General features: G+C 46.9%; 1 protein-coding gene across 9 annotated transcripts in view; it reads right to left on the bottom strand.

The window, feature by feature from the left end:
• The window catches only part of FHOD3 (formin homology 2 domain containing 3), a 466,045-nt gene that overhangs the window by 20,867 nt on the left and 425,928 nt on the right, over positions 1-19,250 (bottom strand). For all 9 annotated transcript variants that reach the window (XM_036245756.1, XM_036245757.1, XM_036245762.1 and 6 more), the window contains 5 exons: positions 16,603-16,785; positions 14,994-15,113; positions 13,527-13,688; positions 9,081-9,271; positions 2,013-2,205 (listed from right to left, as the gene is read on the bottom strand). In XM_036245756.1, coding sequence (XP_036101649.1) covers positions 2,013-2,205; positions 9,081-9,271; positions 13,527-13,688; positions 14,994-15,113; positions 16,603-16,785 — 849 coding nt within the window. The remainder of the gene's footprint in view (positions 1-2,012; positions 2,206-9,080; positions 9,272-13,526; positions 13,689-14,993; positions 15,114-16,602; positions 16,786-19,250) is intronic.

Here is a 19,250-nt window from a genome sequence, read left to right as displayed (position 1 = left end):
TCAGAAACAGGAGGAGAGACAGGCACAGAGGAGCTGATACGGGGCTGACTCTGCTCTTGATTTATTGCTTGGTTTTGTTTTTAGTGATTTAAGTTGTGGATATGTTGTTTCCTAATCAGATTATGATATCCTGAGAGTATAAGCTTACCTTTTATTGCACCCACATCCTCCTTGGTGTCCCACACCTGCCATGCTGGGCATGCAGTGGGAGCTTACTTAACTTGAGAATTGGGAAAATGGGACAATATCCTCATTTTCCAGCAGATGGCAACCTTTCTACACAAATGATGCTACTTTGCCCGCTAACAATAGGGACTGTGTTGAGGATCAAGACTGAAGGAGCCTATACTGTCCAGACTTCAATGGGAATTTAAATATTTTTTTAAATTAAACCCTAGAAAAATTTACCCCTGCTTAGAAATAGAAAAAGTTTAATGTTTTGTTTTAGTACATGCCCCTAGCGGGAACCGAACCCGGGTCTCTGGTCCACAGGCCAATGCTTGCTCCAACTGCTGAGCCAAACCGGTCAGGGTGTAAAAAAAAAAGCTTAATGTTTTCAGAGAAGGAGGGAATTTAAAAATTAGTGGGATCAGTAAAAAAAAAAAAAAACTCAAGAATTTGGCAAGACATTTTTATGTGTTTTCATAACTATAAGCATATTAGACTTGTATTTTTCACCCTCCAAAGTGTCTCATTTCCAAAAAACATAAGCACTCCCCTTTAACAGCTTTTAAAAATAATACTTCGGGATGAAATGTGGGTCATAATTTGCCCAAGTGAATTCAGTTTACGTCCCAAGTTGCTGTCCCCCAGGAGGTGAGAGATCTGTTGAACCCGGATTTCAGGAGAAGGGGCAGGAGACTCAGCTGGTGGCACTAAAACTGTGAATGCCAGTCACTGTAGAAAGGGCACTTTCTGCAGAAAAGTGATCTGAGCCCTAAGGGCCCGGAAAATTCCAAGAAAACAAGGGGTCAGGGTGGGAGTAGATGGTGAGGGGATTAGTTCCTAGTTCTCTTCAGCTTTATTTAGAAATCACTCCGATAATGGATCCGAGTCTCCAGGGAAAGGTCAGACCCGTTAAGAACGTGGACAGTCATCGTGTGTCCTCTGTTTCTCCTACAACACTAACACCTTCTGGCCATAGGAGGCAGCCTCAGCGAGGTCTTCTTCATTTATTTTATTCCTCCCTAAAGAAATTTGCCTGACTGGAGTTCAGCCAAGGCGGGCAACAGATGATGGCTTAGTCGTTTACCTGTTCCACTCCCTGGATCAAGGTGCTCCTCAAACACATATGTTAGCAGGTGGAATGAGTTTCACAAAGGCACAGAGAGGCACTGCGCTGTGCGCCTTCGTCTGTCTCTGGCCTCTTTACGCCTCCTTCCCCCTCCACTCAGGAAGTATCTCCCATCTGGATGGCCACTGCATCCACAGCCCAGGGGGCCCAGGGAGGAGGTGGGAGAGATGGGAGGAGAGCCCAGGAGTGGGAGAGACGTGTAAGTGTGCAGGGACCCCCAAGGAGGATCTCCTGCTGGCCTCACTGTCCCCTGGGATCTCTTCCCACCCTGATATCCTCTGACCGGAGCGTCTGCCAAGGGCTCATCTGATTGCATCTTTGAGCAGCCACGTCAATTATTTCTCTATTCAGATGCCTTGAATGGGTGATCCCTGTGTCAACTGATGGGTTATACAGCATTATTATACTGATTAAAATCCCGATCTAATTCCCAAATCAGTACACTTGTCTTCCTCTCATTGGCAGTATCTCCTGTCACAAAGGTTGGAAATGGAAACAAGCATTTAATGTCATCAGCACCATACAACACACCCACATGAGCTACAGGTCCCCCTCCAGCCACACATTCCTAACTTACATGTCCTTGTTCCTCGTTCATTATGTAGCAGATTTTTCAAGAAAAAAGAAAAAGAGCGCAGTCACCAAACTGCGGGACATTTTATGGTTCATTATACTTTCAAAATAAATAACATAAAGACGCTGACTTGATGAAACTTACATCAGTGATCATCTTCCCTCTGGTCTTGTTTCTCTCTCTGTGGTTGGCCCGTTTCTGCTTCTGCTGCAAAACCCGTTCCCTGGTGGTGCGATACTCCAGCGCAAACTCGCTGATGATCCTGCAGAACTTGTTAATGTTCACCTCCCGAATCGCGTACGGCGGGTGCCCCATGAACAGCAAAAAGGAGTGGAACCTGCAGTGAAAACCAACAGGGGCAACGACTTCAGGTTTAAGGAACAGAAGGTGGTTATCTCACAACTTTCAGTAAGAAACCAATCAGCCAAAGACTTTGCTAGTCATTTCTGGGGCCTTGAGGTCGAAGAGTCTTCTCAAGTGAAAACGAGACCAGCGGTCAAGTTCAGCTCACTTTCTCACTGAGGAAGGGGAGGTCTAGGTGGCAGAACTGCAGATTAAATTATGTTTTCGCATATGTGTTTTAATGCTTCCTAAAATGGATATGGTAAACTTTTATAAGAAAAGTGTATATTGCAGTTTCTAGATTATATAAAAATTAAATAAGATCTGAGCTATTGTAAATAGCACTGCTATGAACATAGGGGTGGCATATATTCTTTCCACATGATCTCACTTATTTGTGGAGCATAATGATCAAAATAAGCTGTCGACCAAAAGAGACCCAGAATCATGGAAGTAGGGAACAGACTGACAAACCTCAGAGGGATGGGGGTCGGGGGTGGTAAGAAGTGTTGGAAGAGATAAACCAAAGAACTTATACACATATATGCACAACCAATGGGCACAGACATTAGGCTGGGGAAGGCAGAGGGGGGTGGGAGTGGGAAGGAGGGGGCCAATGAGGGGAAAAGGGGGACATCTGTAATACTTTCAACAATAAAAAGTAAATAAATTATGAAAACAATTAGATGAGAAAAAATTGTTGCTTAGCAATTCCTTGGGAACCTACTCTAGTGAATACTTAGAAAAGACATGAACATATTATGAATATTATGAACATAATAGTCACTTGCTGGTTTATAAGAAGATGCTTGTAAAGTTTTCTCTGAGTAATATTTTTGAAGTATTTTCCCGCAATTTTACAAGATTATACAATCTTAATTTAATTAGAACATAGTGAACAGCACAAAATTATCTCAGCTATTTAATTTATAAATAAAAATTTGTTAATTTTATTTACTGAAAATTTTTGTCAAAGAAATTAAATGAGCAAGCCAGTGCCTGGTTTTTAGTTGTCGGGAAATGAGAAGACACTAGGAGACAGAGTGAAATTTTTATGTAGAACAAACAGTATTACATACATGATACCACTATGCACAGACAAAAACTTTAGGTTGTGAGAACTCTAATTTGTACTTTTAGAATAAGGTTTGGTTTATTTCTAAAATAAGGACCCTGGCTTATTCTTTTTGTGAAGAACAACAAAGTAAAGCAAACAACACAAATTTAAGCGGAAGGGAGCTGGAAAATGGTGTTTAAAACAACAAAACATGCTAGGTAAAGCATAAAATTCTTAGAAGGAAATACGAAATTCTATGACTTTAGATTAAAAAATTATTTCTTAGCTATGGTACCAAAGCATAAGCACCCAAAGAAAAAATAGATAAATTCAACGTCATCAAAATTAAAAAGCTTCTGTGCTTCCAAAGGCACTACCCAGAGTGTCCCCACAAAACAGGAGAAAATATCTGCAAATTACATGTCTGAGAAGGAGTTTGTATCCAGAATAGACAAAGAAATCTTACAACTCAACACTAAAATGACAAAGAAAGCCCAGCTGGTGTGGCTCAGTGGTTGAGCGTCACCCCATGCATCAAGAGGTCGCCAGTTTGATTCCCAGTCAGGGCACATGCCCTGATTGGGGGCCTGATCCCCAGTGGGGGGTATGCAGGAGGCGGCCAATCGATGCTCTCTCTCATCTATGTTTCTATCTCTCTCTCCTTCTCTCTTCCTTTCTCTCTAAAATTAATAAAGAAAAAAAATAAGGACAAAGAAAAATAAGGACACAGGTTTTGAACAAACATTTCTCAAACAAGATTTGCAAAGAGCCAATAAGTGCATGAGAAGATGCTCAACACCATTAGTCATCCGGGGAATGCAAATCGAAACCACAGTGAGATGCACTTCACATTCCCTGATGGCCATAATTAAAAAGACAGACCATAACACGTGTTGGTGAGGATGTGCAGAAATGTGAACCCTCAAATGGCACTGGTGAGACCCTGAAAATCCTTTAGCTGTTGTGGACAACTCTGGCAGTTCCTAAAAAGCTGAGTAGAGTTACTATAAGACCCAGCAATTTCATTCCTATACATGTACCCAAAAGAAGTGAATATATGTGTCTACTCAAAACCTACACAATGGTTCATAGCAACATTAATCATAATAACCCAAGAGTGGAAACAACCCCAATATCCATCAACAGATGAATACACAATATGTGGTATCTCCACCAGGTCCTGCGTAACGGGCCCACGACCTCTCTGACCTTCTCTAGTATAACTCCAGCCATACCGGCACCCTCCCGATTCCTTGAACAAGCCCACCTCAGGGCCTCAGGTCCCCTGTGTGGTGTATAGGGGTCCCTGAGGGGACACAGCTAAGCTGGAACCTGCAGGGACCGAGGGAAGGGGCAGGGAGGCCACTGCACCTGGAGAATGATAGGCCCTGACAAAGCGCCCAGTACCAGCCGTTCCCTGTGCCCAGAACATTTACACCCGACAGTTGCATGGAGAGCTCTCTCAATCTACAGGTCTCTGCCCAAATAGCACATCTTCAGAGAAACCTTCCCTAGCCACCCAACGTAAAACAGCACCTTCTTATCACTCCAGTCCCATTTGTGCTTGTCATTTTCCTTCCTGGCTTATTACCACCTGACATACATTAGTGATATGACATGATGCATTAGGATAGTATAGTGTAATATAGTACATATACTGCCACTTCTCACAACTCAAGACCTTTGTGCAAGCCCAATCAAGAGGAGACTCGAACAGCCCACAGGTGAGTTCTCTTTGATGAGGAAGTAGAGCCCAAGAGTCCTTATCCTCCACTTCCTAGAACATTGTTTTTAACTACAGGGAACCCAAACTTAACATAAGTTAGAAATAGAATTCAAGTATGTATTTTGCAAACAAGCAAGTAAAACGCACATCTGAAAAAAAGATTCCAAAGCGTATTTGGAAGGAAAACGACTGTGGCATTCCTGCAGAAGAAAAAGGGGTATGGCTTTAAGGGAGCAAGACATTTAAGGGATTTTTGTTAGCAGAGTTTGTCACTTTCAGAACACATGACATGAAGGTCTGGTGGTTATGGAGGCTGGTTCTCCTCATCAGTATCCTGAGCACAAGCCGGATTTCTTTGATCTGTCCCATCATCTAACTTGTTTTTCACATGTGCCACTGAGTGGAGCATGTGTCCCTAGAAAGAGATGCATGGATTTTGGGGTGCTGGGAAGCTAGTGTGGGTGTCCGCTTGTCTTCTTCCCATCTCTCCCCTTGGAACGCCAGCCCCTTGCTGTAGTTCTTTATCCCTCCAGGAAGGACTTCCTCCCCTCTCGCCTGGCCCCCTCCCCAGTGCCTGCCGAGGTGTAACTCAGCCTACTGAATCTATAGAACGAGTGAGCGGGTCACAGCCAGAGTGGATTTAGCCTGTCCATGCAGCAGCGTAAAAGGAAAGGTTGACGTGCAGATCCAGACACCCAGAATAAGATTGTCTTAGCCAGACAACAGTTTTGAAAGCCAGGTTTTGTCTAAGTTCTTTTGTCTGCTCCTTTATCAAGAAGAGACCCACTGAAATAGCGAAGGGAGGGCCCATCAGATAAGAAAAGGAGCTGGAGCTCTGTGACTAAGGAGAGCAGAGAGGTGGGTGGCCAGATGTGTGTCCTCATCTCTCCTCCCCAAGTGGGCCCTGGAGTGGGGAGAGGTGTGTTGAGAGGCTAGGGAGATGTGAGGGGAAGGGCTCCCTTCCCATCAGGAGGCTCCATGCAGAATAGAGGAGACTGGACACATCAACTCCTATGGGGTCCTATGTAGTACACAAGGGTGTCTGGGGAACACAGATGGTGCTGAGTGGAGAGCTGCAGGGTCGGCGTGGGGGTGGAGCAGAGGGAAAAACTTGATGACTTGTCCCTTCAGCTGCCAATCAAGCAGGAGGTGCTAACAGAGGCCGAGCAAAACCAGTCCTAGCCTGTGCTCCTAGTGAGGTTCCAGATGCTCCATCTGCCCAGGAACACGTCTCCTCCACCACCAGTGAGGTACAGAAGTCATAGTTCTTCCCTGAAGCCAACTTTGACAGGAATGGCAGGGAGGAGTCGAACTCCTGAAGACCAGATATCCAGGAGACTAGATATTTAGCTGTTGACGTAATTGGCTAGATTAGCTGACAGCTACCCAGCCAGGCAGTGGGTCATTAAGAAGATGGAGTAAAGAGTGAAACATGGAAAAGCCCTTTTCTCTGCACATTTGAGTGTTCCGAGAATAAATGTGCAGCTTTGCTACCTGTGCAGGTCGAGTCGGTCCCCAGGAGGTAGGCAACTTCACACTCTGAGAGCCCCAGAGCATCGTCTGTGTAGCAGGTGCTTCTTCCAGACAGCGCCCTGACCACATGAACACAAACACAACTCCCACACGTGCGTGTGAGAAAAAAGATGGTCTAGCTCCTTGCAGCTTTCTGATCTGAAGTCATATTTAGGTGCATCTTCATGCCCTGAATGATTCTAGCTGTGACCCGCTGTCTGACCCCACTGGGTCTCAGCTTCCCAGTGGATAAAGGGGCTCCGCTAGATCACAGCAGTCCTCGACTACGCTCCTGCAATGCTGGTGGTGGGGGAGGGAAAGAGGAAGCACAGCCAGCCAGTGGGGCTCTGCGCCCCCATCTCCCTTCCAAGATAGTCCTGCTTCGATCAGTTCTACAGCTGGGACTCCTGATGATGCTTCATTTAAACCCAGGGTTCTATGGGTTAGATGCTGTGGCTTGGCCACCACCTGGACCCCCCTTAGCCATGCTCCTTTTACCTCCCACCAAAACTACAGTGAATTCCTGGTGCCTGCTGTTCACACAAAATGGGATGGACAAAAATGAGCAGGCAGGGATCCATGCAAGAGCATCCATCATCTGGGTGACCAGCTTACCAGGGAGAATTATATATATAATCTCACACACACACACACACTCTCACACTCTCACACACACACACACACACACACACACACACACACACACACGTGTGCACATTATAGCTTAAGGAATAGATGTATCACTGCGTATTTATCTGTCTGGGATAAAATGGTTAATGTGACCAGGCAGAGCAGCTTTACAAGACTCATAAAATTAGTCCAGTTTCATGATATTCCAAATGGAAACTATTTGTTTATTTGAGTCATGTTAAGTGGGAAACTGCTTGTATCACACAAAGCATGGAGGGCCAAAGCAGCTCACATTCCCGGCCTCCCCTGCGCAGCCATGTTAAAAGCATAGTGTGCTTTGATTTCAGTGAGAAATCTGACAAAATCTCGGCTGAGAGCCTCCCACCCAGGGGCAGCTGTGAGGTCTAGATGGAGTGCAGCGAGGGGGATTTCGAGTTGAACCACCAAATTCCAGAAGTACTGAGTAATAAATAGCTGTCTACTTGGAGGGAAGATTCTGTTCCTTATTCCTGCTTCTAACATTTAAAGATTCCTGCCACCCCCACCCCTGCCCACCCCAAGAAGTCTGGGTCAAGACCCAGGAGGTATGGTTACCAGAGCAGCGAATGACACAGGCTGGGACAGGCCTCCCCGGCAGAGAGAAGTAGGTTTTTAAAAATGGTCACGAGGATGTCAAGGCCAGCAGAGGGAACCTAGTCAGTAGTATTGTAATAACTATGCCCGGTGCCAGATGGGCACTGGACTTGCTGAGTGATCACTCTGTAAGGTATATGAGTGTCTAATCCCTGTGTTGTCCTCCTGAAACTAATAGAATATTGTATGTCAACTGTAACTGAATAAAAAGTTCTGTATGACTTCAGGGAAGATAAAGAAAAGAAATAAGGAGAGAAGGGGAAAAGAGGGAGGGAAGAGAAAAGAAAAAGAAATGTACATAGATCAACGAAAACACCACACCCCTGTTTAACACAATGATAAAGGGCTCAAGCACAGACCAGGGAGCGTCCGAGGAGCAGACCTCCGGGCAAGGCTGCGTGTGGTGCAGAGGGTCCCAAGGGAAGGCTGCCTCACAGGGCCGCCCTCCAGGCGTCTGCTCCAGGCGGACCACAGTGCAGGTCTGCAGAGCCGCATTTCTCGTCAAGGTCTAAGGCCCAGGACAGAGCACTCAGACCCTGGATTCCAGGGTGCGGGGCCCACAACCATGTTCTGGGGCGAAGCAAAGGGAAAGAAAGCGGTGGTGCCTGGTGGGTGATGCCCTGGCCCGGGCCATTGGAAGACCCAGGTTCTGGTCTGTGTGCCGCTTCCACCTACAGGTGAGACAGCCCTGGACAGACATGGGGCCATCCGAAACCCCAGCCAGCCTCCTTGTAGGCAAGGCCTAACACATCACTGCTGTGTCTCTCAGGCTCGTCGTGGACACTATGCCTCTGAGGAAGTCTGGTGCAGAGGGTGACACCCATGGCGAGGCCCAAGCCTCATCCAGGCAGACTACAGCACAAAACAGCCTTGAGAATTAATGAGTGGAAGGTCTCAGGGGGCAGACTGTGGCTCATAGAAAGAATGAACTTTTCTAACAAGTCAATCTGCCTTACAAAGTACATGCTCTCTGTAGGCAGAAATGTTCAATCCAATGCAGAGGCTCAGGACTCGCTTATCAGAGATGTTAGAGATTCAGTTCCTGATCAAGGAGGAATTTTGAATGACATCTCTGAGATTCCTTCTGACCTCAAGATTCATTGGCATTATAGTGTGTGTGTGTGTGTGTGTGCGCGCGTGTGTGTGTAAAATTAAGTGCCCATGAAACAAACATGTGCATCAAGAGCTCACTGGCCATGTCCCAAGAATTTATTGTATAACTTTTGTAAATTTAACCTTCAGATCTTGGCTTGCAGAATACTTTCAACATGCCATTTTACTGGTGTTTCCATATGGTCCTCAATCTGCTTACCTGTTAATTATTCTTCTATGGACAATTTTTAAAATTATAATTCGCTCTGCACAGTCTTTTAGGAACTCTGACATTCGTTGTTTTAAAACTGGTTTCATTTCATGTTTTGCGATTGCCTTGAGGTGATCCCATGAAGCTTTGCATCTTCTCTCCATCTGACATAAATTATCCTGAAGTTGATCAAAGTCAACCTGAAAATCAGAGAGAGAACATTGAAAACGCGCTGAAACAACCAGACCCCAACCTGAACCAGGAAACCAAACTGCCTCCAGGAAGAAATAAACATCAAAACCAAATTTACATCTTGAAATACAAACATACCCACAGCCTTAAAAATCACTCACATGCGTTATCTGTCATTATCTCGGCATCAAATTGCTTAGTGATAAAACTGTTCTCCAAATGAACCCAGTACAAGTGTGACTTTTCTTTTTTTTCTTTTTGCCACATTTGGAAAGGAACCTTAGGCAAGTCTTTGAAAACTGTAAATTAAAACATGATATCAAGGAACCCTAGTACAAGATGAACTGAGCAGATGGATCATAAAATTCTTCAGAGCACCCTTTTCTTCAGAGATGCTATTTCCCTCAAGGTTGGAGGAATGTCCCATAGGCATACATGGATGGCGGTGATATGCCGGGGCCAGCTAAAGGCCAGACAGCTTCTCTTCACAGTGATCTCTTTTACACTGTGTGACAAATTATTTATCCACCCATTCACTCAGTCAACCAATACTCATGGAGAAACTGGTGTGTGCCAGTCCCCACACCAGGCCCTAAGAACACCAAGACAAATGCTGAAGGAGACCAAGGACGCTCATTGCATAGACAGGTGATACCAAACACCAAGGATGTACAGAGCCCACTAGCTTGTGTGTGAGTGCACGTGTGCGTGTGTGTGCACGCAGTCTGGCCAGAAGATGTAAGTCAAGTGTGTAAGGGTCAGATGTGACGGAGCACTCACTGTGCTATTCTAACAAACTGTCTTCTGGGAAGGTGCTCATGGTGAGGTGGGGGGTAGGGGGGTTGAAGCAGCAACTGGGGACCCATTTGGGATACTCAGAGGGGCTTTCTGCCTTGGGAGTCTGGATTGATGGAGGTGGCCGGAGACCAGGCTTTCTAAAGTAATGCTTTTATAGAATGTCTAGGCTAGAAATTGTGTAAATCAGAGTTAGTCATGAAAGAAATGTTCTTGAGGACATTTAATGGAGGGAGGTGAAGACTAGGGGAAAAGATATTAGGAGGCGGGGGGAGGGGGGGAAGACAGGTGAGCTGCAGGGCGGGGCCTGGTGGGAAGGTGGATGCGCAGTGAGTATGTGGGAAAGGCCAATGCCCAGGCAGATGCCAGCAGCAGGAGAAAGGTGTGCAGAGGGAAGCCACCGCTGCTTGGACACTGACGTGGTCACGGGAGCAGGGCCTGCAGGTGAGAGCCCCAGGGGACTTGCCGGAGTGCCCTCAGATTCCAGCCCCACGCTGCAAACAACAACAGAGGAGACCAAGTCCACAAAGGTTGACTGTGGGAGACCATCTGCCACCAAACAGGATGAAGATGTGCTGAGTACAGGGAATGCCCTGGGGACCATGCAAGACATGGCATGCCCTGGATTTCTTGGGTGCTAAGGACCCCAAACCAGGCAAGTTAAGGCACAGCCCTGGGATGCAGATAAGCAGGGGGTTCCCGGGACTTTAAGAAGAACGGTTTCCTGAAACTGAAGAAATTCTGGGTCCAGATTTAAAAAGGCGTCACTTTCCTATGATCTAGCAGAGCTGAGAAAAACTTGGCATTCGGCTGAAAGGAAAAGATACGCACATTTAGAAAAGGGACTGAGCAGTTCAATGAATCAGTCTAGGAAAGGGTCCAGATGACTGGGATTGACAAGTACATCTAGGAGGCCAAGGAGGTTTTCAGGCAATTGCAATAGTTCTCATTTGTGTCTGGCAGCTCCCTTGATCCACAATAAAGTAACTTCAGTTCAGCTCAGACATGCACCGAGCAGCCCTGGGCCCTCTAACCAGGTGATACTTGTCAGCACCGAAGTGGGCAGAGAGCAGGCAGCAGACGGGGAGGCAAGATGGTGTTTTGGGGGAAGACAGTCCACTGTGAACCCTTAAGGTGGTGGCATAAGAAATTAACCTCATTGCCAACAGAAGCTAGGTGGGGAGCCTTTGGATGAAAAGCAGTTTGAGGGTTAAGCTTTACATAGGTCTTTTGCGAGCGTTGGAAGGCGACCCCAGCTGGCTGTCCTCCTGGGCTGAAGCCACCGGCACACATGTTCTGAGTCTTCACAATGACTTCAGGACCTCAGATCCTGTTACTAGCTCCCCTCCACAGGGGAGGAACTGATGCACAGGGAGGTTAAGTAACGTGTGAGAGGCCACACAGCTGATAAGTGGTAGAACTGGGATTTGACCCCAAATCTCTCTGGCTCCAGAGTCTAAGTTCTCAACCATCATGCCTTAAGCCTAGGTTTGCCCCTAAAAGTATCCCACCCCAGGGAGAGAGCTGGCCTGGCCTCCTGTTGTGAGAAGGACCTAAGGACATCTCCACATGGGCCACATGCTGTGTGTAGGGAGACACGTGGGCTGGGCCGTGAAGCTAAGTCAATGTTACCAAGGCAGTCTGGAATGAATGCTGCGGGACAGCTAAGGGGCACAGCTATCCTGCAGATGCCAGAGCAACCTGTCCCTGTGAATGGCCGTGGCGAGGCCCAAAGTGTGACACAGCAGGGGACGGAACAGATGCAGCCAGGGCTGGGGTTGCCTGAAGCCTGCTTTGAACCTGTCTACACAGAATGGCCCCTTAACACCCAAAAAGCCCTAGGAAGCGAAGGCTGAGAAATGGTGGTACATGCCCTCTTGGCTTCTCGTTGCAACTCGCAGGGACCTAGATCCATAGCCGTCTTTAGCAATTGCCAAGGTTCATGGGTAGAAGCTATCTGCATTGCCTGTGTAGCCAAATATAACTCAATATCCTTTGGGAAAGGCCTGATAGTGAGGGGAGCCCGGGGCCATCACTGGGGTCAGCCTGGTGTCAGGACTCCTAGGCCAGGGCTACTTTAGTTACAAGCAGGCTCCACCCAGGGGAAGGCCCTTGGAAAGAACAAAGGGCCATGTGTAAAACGGGAACTGATTTATTCTGGGTGGTTCTGGAAACAGGCCCAAGGTGAATCTAGACAGCAGACAGACTGTCTCAAACAGTTATTCCTAACAAATTGCCTTCTGGGAAGGTGCTCTTGGGGGGGATGTCAGAGCAGCCACTGGGGACCCGTGCTGGGATACTCAGAGGGGCTTTCTGCCTTGGTTGAGATATTGAAGCACTATCTGCAAAGACGTCAGAACAGCGCCCGGCACAGAGTAAACGTGGTAAGGGTGCCCGTGGAATAGTCTGTTCTCTAAGAAACCCTTTGTTAGCCCTCGGACCTGGGGGATCGCTGGCCATGCCTCCTTCTGCAACGCAGGTCCACTGTCAGGCGGGCTCAGCAGCCCCCTGCTCAGTGCACCTGGCAGCTGCCAGCCTGTAGCTCCCGAGGCAGGTGAAGGAGTGTCCCAGTCCCTGTGTCCCCACAGGCCAGTCTGGGGGAGAAGGCAGAGAGGAAGAGCTCTGTGGAAGGCCCTTCGCCAAGCCTCCTTCCCCAGTCCCTCCCTTCCACCCACCACTCTCTCCTCTCCTCATACTAGATCTCAATGTGTCCCAGAGCGAAAGGTCATTCTGCTCTCAGCTCCTTAGCTGGGGTCTTTCTGGGAGCTTCCACCATACTCCTCCCCATGAGTTTGTTGTTGCCCCTAAGACCCTGACATCTCCCAGCTCTGTGTTTGGAGTTCCTCTGGGAACCTCAGTGATGCTCCTGCAGTGGGGGCAGCCAGCTGCCCAGCTACTGCCACGGTCTCTTTTCTAATAAACCACAGGTTCGGGCAGGTTTTCACTCTGCACTGAATTTAAGAGCTTGCAGCCGAGGGGCCAATGCTACATGCCGGTTTCAGCCCTATAAAACTGTTCCCTCTGTGGAGATCACAGACGGCCAATCTGGGGGAACAGGGGCCCGGGTGCCCTGTTTCCTGGCTTGACACCTCACCGCAAGGTCCTGTGGAAGCCTCAGGAGGGCCACATTGCATCTTTTTGCCATTTTTGCCCACATGAAAACAAGCTGGGGCATTCTGATGCTTGAAAATCCAGCCTAGTGAGTAACTCCGCTCCGCACCGGGGCTGGAATGGCAGGCTCGCCTCACATACCTCAGTAGGAAAGAATCTGACGGAGAACCAGAGATGGGAAAATAATCTTAAAAGTCCATTGGAAAAGGCTCGAGACGAGTCATATTCACAAACTCTCGAGCAGGGGACGTCGGCAGCCCTTGGGTGTGTGACAACAGAGCCCGAGCTCCTCGGAGGGGACTGACCTGACCCAGCGGAGGGAGAGGGCCGCCCTCCTCCGCCTGGCCACGCACGTACCTTGGCTGACCTGGTGACAGCCCCGATCTCTGAGTACAGGTCGGAGCTGTCGGGGAAGTTCTCCACCACCATGGTGCACACGTGGTGGAGCAGCGACTGCTTGTGCACGGTGTCTTTGACTTCCGGAACCTTCTCGAGGTAGCTTAACTCAAACGCTTTGGCCTGTCAGGTGAACATTAAACATGAGGCGGGAAGAACATTAAGTTGTACGCGGGTTCTCAGGAAGGTACCAGGGTTTAGAAACAATGCCCTGTCGGAGTGGCCTAGTATTTTGAGTCAGTACCGTTGTGACGGGAGCTTCTCAGGCCACACACTCTACCATTCTTGGCTGATCACACGCGGATGAGCCTCACTGGGAATGAAACGAGCCTCCGCCCTTGCCCACCACAGCCGTCAGCCACCAGCTGTCCCAAGTCTCTGCCCCTGAAAATCCAGGTGCTGTGAGGCTGGGTCTCTGCCACCTGGGTAGCTACACCCTTTTTCTCCCTTTGCCCTATTGCTATTCTACTTCCTGGCCAAAGATAGGCCAGTTTTTAAACACATTTCTTTATAATGAATGTAAGTACAAATATTTGAGTGATTAAAAACAAATAGTTGGCCCCGGCCAGTGTGGCTCAGTTGGTTGAGTGTCATCCCGTGCACCAAAAGATCGCCAGTTCGATTCCCAGTTAGGGCACGTGCAGGTTGGGGGCTTGATCTATGGTCCGGGTGCATGTAGGAGGCAGGTGGTCAATGTTTTCTTCTCACATCATGTTTCTCTCCACCCCCCCCACCCTCTTCCCTTCTTTTCTTTCTAAAATCAATAAAAAACATATTTTTTAAAAATTCCCCAAATATTTGTACTCATATACATCACACAAAAAACAACACACCCTGGCTGGTTTAGCTCAGCGGTTAGAACACTGGCCCATGAACCAAAAGGTCGCAGGTTTCTGTCTCGGTCAAGGGCATGTACTAGGGTTGCAGGTTTGATCCTCGGCTCTGGTCGGGTCATGCAGGAGGCAACTAATCAAAGTGTCTCTCTAATATCAATGTCTCTCTCTCTCTCTCTCTCTCTCTCTCTCTCTCTTTTTTCCTCCCTCCCTCCCACTCTATCTAAAAAAAAAAAAAAATCAATTGAAAAATATCCTCAGATGAGGATTAACAAAAACAAAAACAACAACAACAACAACAACAACAAAACAGCCTGGAAGAGACTATCTCCAATGCCAATTTTGAGAGTAACTGAGGTTCAAAAGAATAATGTTTTTATTTTTATACGTTTGCTTATCTATAGCAAGATACATGTTCTGATAAATAGGCCCTGATACTTTAAGAACAAATTTCTTCTAGATTTGCAGCGAGAAAATCCAAAAGTTGTTTTTCAGTTGTGCTTTGGAGGACGAGCGGTTCGACCTCTGCCGGCCAGTGAAGGGCAGGAACTTTGGGACAAGGGAGGTAGTCGGATAAGGGATGTGGAAGACTTACATTAGTTCCATTCAGAAAGTTCCCAATGGCTAAGAGAGTAGACAGGATAAAGCCCAAGGTTTTATTGTTCTCCAGCTGGTCTATTCCTTCCTTCAGGTCCAAAAGTGGTTCTGCCACTTCCTTTCAGTGAAAAACAATGGGAAGAGGATAATAATGTTAACCTTCCTTGGCCTTACTTTGTTCTTTGACATTTTTGTACAAGTGGAGCTCTCCTCGGCGTAAGGCAACCCCACGTGATCAGCACATGCTCATGTCATGGGAAAATGCCAAGGGCAGCAGGGAGCTGGTCCCCCCAGAGTCCCCCAGTGGAGACCAAGAAGGTACCTGTGGCTAACAGGAGTTTGGGCTTGGGTGATAAATACCCTGTTTTTCCCTATTCCTGCTCCTCTTCAAGCACAAGCAGAACCCTTAGTTCACACCCTGTATCCCCTCATCTCACTATGGCTGACTCCATGCCTCCTCCTAGCCTGGCTTACTTTCGAGACGGCCAGCACCCTCGCTGCTCCCACGACTCCCATACGTCCCTCTCTCTCAGACTTGTAGCCTCATGGCCTCAGTCCTTCTCTACCATCACTGTGCAGTCCCCACTCCCATGTTCTTACTGAGTCCCTCCTGGCCTATATCCCAAAGCCAGAGGTCTAGCTTCATTCTCCCCAGCCAGCTTCTGCCCTGCCTATCCCCAGTCAAGGCTGACCCAATTGTCTGTTTTCTCCGTGACGTTACCCCACTTTGCTGGAGAAAGTCATCTAAACACGCTGACTGGTTTTGTGAACAAGTCATGCCAAGTCACCTTAGCAGTCCAGGTTTCTTCATCCCTGCTTAATTCCCAAATGAATTCAAATACAGCGGTTTCCTCCTGAAGCTCCCCAAACCCACCGGCCCCTATCCGGCCCTCAGGATAGGATGGTGCTCTCTCTGCAGAAAGAGGAAGGCCATGCAGCCTCTCACCTGGGCTTTGAATCTGTCTCCTCTGAGTGCTTCCTCTCAATGAAACTCACCTCCAGTAACTGTCCACCTCTCCCTTTCCTCCTCCACCAGTTCCGTTTGCTCAGCAAAAACACTCACGCTGCCCTGGGCCAGAGAGGACTCCTGCTTCTTCTGCTTCCTACTAAGATGCGTCTCTTCCCTCTGCCTTTACCATCCAGATCCCTTTCCTCCTGTTCTCCTCCCAACCTCTTGCAATCTGTTTCGTCTTCAACTTCCTTCAACTTTCTTCTGAGACATGCTCTCCAAGGGACCCAGTGACCTGCTAATTGCCACAATCAATGGCAGTGTAGATGATCATCATCTCGTGGATGGATTGCAGATCACTTTCTATATTGTGCTTTAGTATATTTTACAAGATTTCTACAATGAACATATGGAGTCAGAAAAAAAAAGTAATGGTTTGTTTTTTAACCCACAGTCACATGGCTGAGGCTGGTGCCAGGCAGACACATTAGAATAACTCATCACTGGCAGGCTGCTGATCACTCAGTACAGACACACCCTCATCACAATCAACTCAACCCTCTCTCAAGAATGACACTTGGCTAGCTTCACCCATGCAAAACTGACTTTCTCAACACTGGGGATGTCGGACCGGCTGCCTCTCGTGCTAAGTGCTTACCTTCTCTGTAGTTTCATAATCCATTTTGAACGCCCAGAGGTGGAGCCGAGCTGAGAGCTCATTGATGGAGGAGAGGGTGAGGAGGAATTGCTCCGCGCTGCCCAGCGGCGCCTCGGGGTTGGCCAGTTGAGCCTCCTGGATTTTCTGCTTCTCTTCTTCGGTAGGGATCATGGTTAGAATTTTCTGGAAAGATGGGATGATACAGTATATGTTCTCTCTTAGTGATGGAACCTATCCCACCCCTTCGTTGTTTCAAAATTCATATTGTAACTTTCCAAGCAGGTAGTAGAGACAGTCTATTGTCAGTGTCCTTATCATATACAGGTGTTATGTTGTTATAAATCAAATGCACTTTAGAGAAAAGCCCACTGGCATCTAAATTTACTTTCATTTGTTTTCAACTTCCCTCCTTCCCTCTCTCTCCTTGAATCTGTTTCATAAGCAACTTGCCCCAAATGTTCTGGGTCTGGTCCATGAAGGACATCCTAAGCGAGAAATGAGGATGAAGGGGAGAGAAAGGTAAAAGAATAAGATAGAAGATTAGAGAACAGCTCCCTGTTCCCTAGGCAATAAAGCAAAACATGTCAAGAATATATGCTTTCTAGTACTTCTTATGGATTCATTTTAAAGCTTACAAAAATGAGTCATTTTCAAAGAACTCAGATTGACATGTACATAGGACATATTATAATTTTAAGTGCTTTAAATACTTAAACTATATTTTAAATTTTATATAGAAATGAAAATACTTTAAGTAGTATAAAACTCATGTCTGATTGAGGAAAAATGATGATGATATTTATAAAGAGCGATACCTACCTACTAATAAAAAAGTGTATCTTTTTGCTTTTATTTGCTTCTGGTTACAATTGCCCTGGCTGGTTTGGCTCAGCAGTTAGAGCGTCGGCCTGTGGTCCAGAGAGACCCGGGTTCGGTTCCCGCTAAGGGCACATACCTCGGTTGCAGTTTGTCCCCGGCCCTGGTTGGGTTGTGTGGGTGGCAACCACTCGATGTGTCTCTCTCATGTCGATGTTTCTCTCTCTCTCTCCCTCCCACTCTATCTGAACAAAAGATGGGGAAGTGTCCTCGGGTGAGGATAAATAAATAAATAAAATCAATAGTGGAAGGCAGAGGCGGCAAAAAGGCCTCACAGGGGAATGATTCTTACAGATTCAAATTCCTTATGGATTACATTTTAAAAGAAGAGAACGATTTCCGTCACATGACACAGCATATCCCACATTATTTAAGGTACAGTGTCATTTATTTTTCTCTCATTTCTCCTTCTGTAGCATCAAAGCAAAGAAACCCACTTTGTGCTGAACTTTTTGCAACTTGAGTTAATTCATTAATAGTACATGGCCTTGGTTATCGCTCTGTACAGCAGGCATCTGGAAAACAGGTGGGAAGGAGTTCTGGTTCTGGGTGAGATGGAGCAGGCACACGCCTCCCTGTCTGCCCCACGGAATGAAACCACACACACCAGGCAGCATGCATGGAGCAGCTATTTGAAGACTCTAAGAATATAAATAGCGGCAGGTGGACTGCAGAAGATTGGAAATGGAAGTTCAACTGAACATTTTTCCTCTGGCATTCCGCAGCCTGGGCTTAAGGTAGCCTGAAACCTGGAAGAGGGTATCAAGTACAGACAGACAGAGCTCCAGTGAACCCCCTAGTCCTGACTGCAGGAGAGGGTGTCCTAGGAGAGGCAGCAGGGGCTGGGAGGCACCTAAAACTCCACGGGAGGGAACCTTCCTCTCCAATCAGTGATGCTGTGGTCCTAAGAAGGTGTGGCAAACCCCTTCTGCTTTTCTTCTCTCTGTCCTCCCTTGGCTTGGCCCTAGACATGAGCGTAGTCACAGAAGGTCAATGGCAAAGTAAAGTAACTGAAACTCCAGCTGGAAGACCAAAACGAAAGGCCCCAGGGACTGGAAAGTACTGGAGAGATCATGGAAAATGAAGAGCCTGGCAAAGCAAGTGTAGAAGGTTGTTTAAGAACTTCTGAGCTCATCCCTGTGCTGCTCATATGCGAGTCTGACCTTAAACAGCACATCAACGACTTGGAGACTTGAACGAGCCTTCGAAAACTTTGAAAACTGAGCTGACATTGGAACAATGGTCTGCAAGATGCAGGTCAGATTGTGGCCGGAACCCAGGCAAGGGAGGGATAGTTTTCAGTTCTACATATGAGACCAGAATTACCCTGATATAAAAACTAGACAAAGATAGTTCAAGAAAAGAAAGCTAGAGACCAATATGCCTGATGAAACTAGATGCAAAATCATTAACCAAATATTTTAAAATACATAAATAAATGTCAGTCTGTTAAGAGAGAACACATGATTATATTTTACATAGCAATATAATAAAAATAAAACCCAAAAGGTTGGTACAATATACAACAATCAATCAATACAATTAATCTACCAGATTAAAATTCTGAACAAGAAAATTCACATAATCATTTCAATTGATACAGAATTTTTTATGAAATTCAGTATTCATTCATGACAAACAAAACACTCTCAGCAACCCAGCAAGAGGAGGGAATTCCCACATTTGATACACGACATTTATAAAAAACCTAGAGCTCACATCATGCTCAGTGGTGACAGGCTGGCTGCTGTCTAAAACGGAACAAGTCAGAT

This window comes from Molossus molossus, unplaced genomic scaffold, assembly GCF_014108415.1.
Source record: "Molossus molossus isolate mMolMol1 unplaced genomic scaffold, mMolMol1.p scaffold_m16_p_6, whole genome shotgun sequence".
Taxonomy (NCBI): Eukaryota; Metazoa; Chordata; class Mammalia; order Chiroptera; family Molossidae; genus Molossus; species Molossus molossus.
Note: the sequence above shows the minus strand (reverse complement) of the source record. Positions and strands in the feature narration are given on the sequence as shown.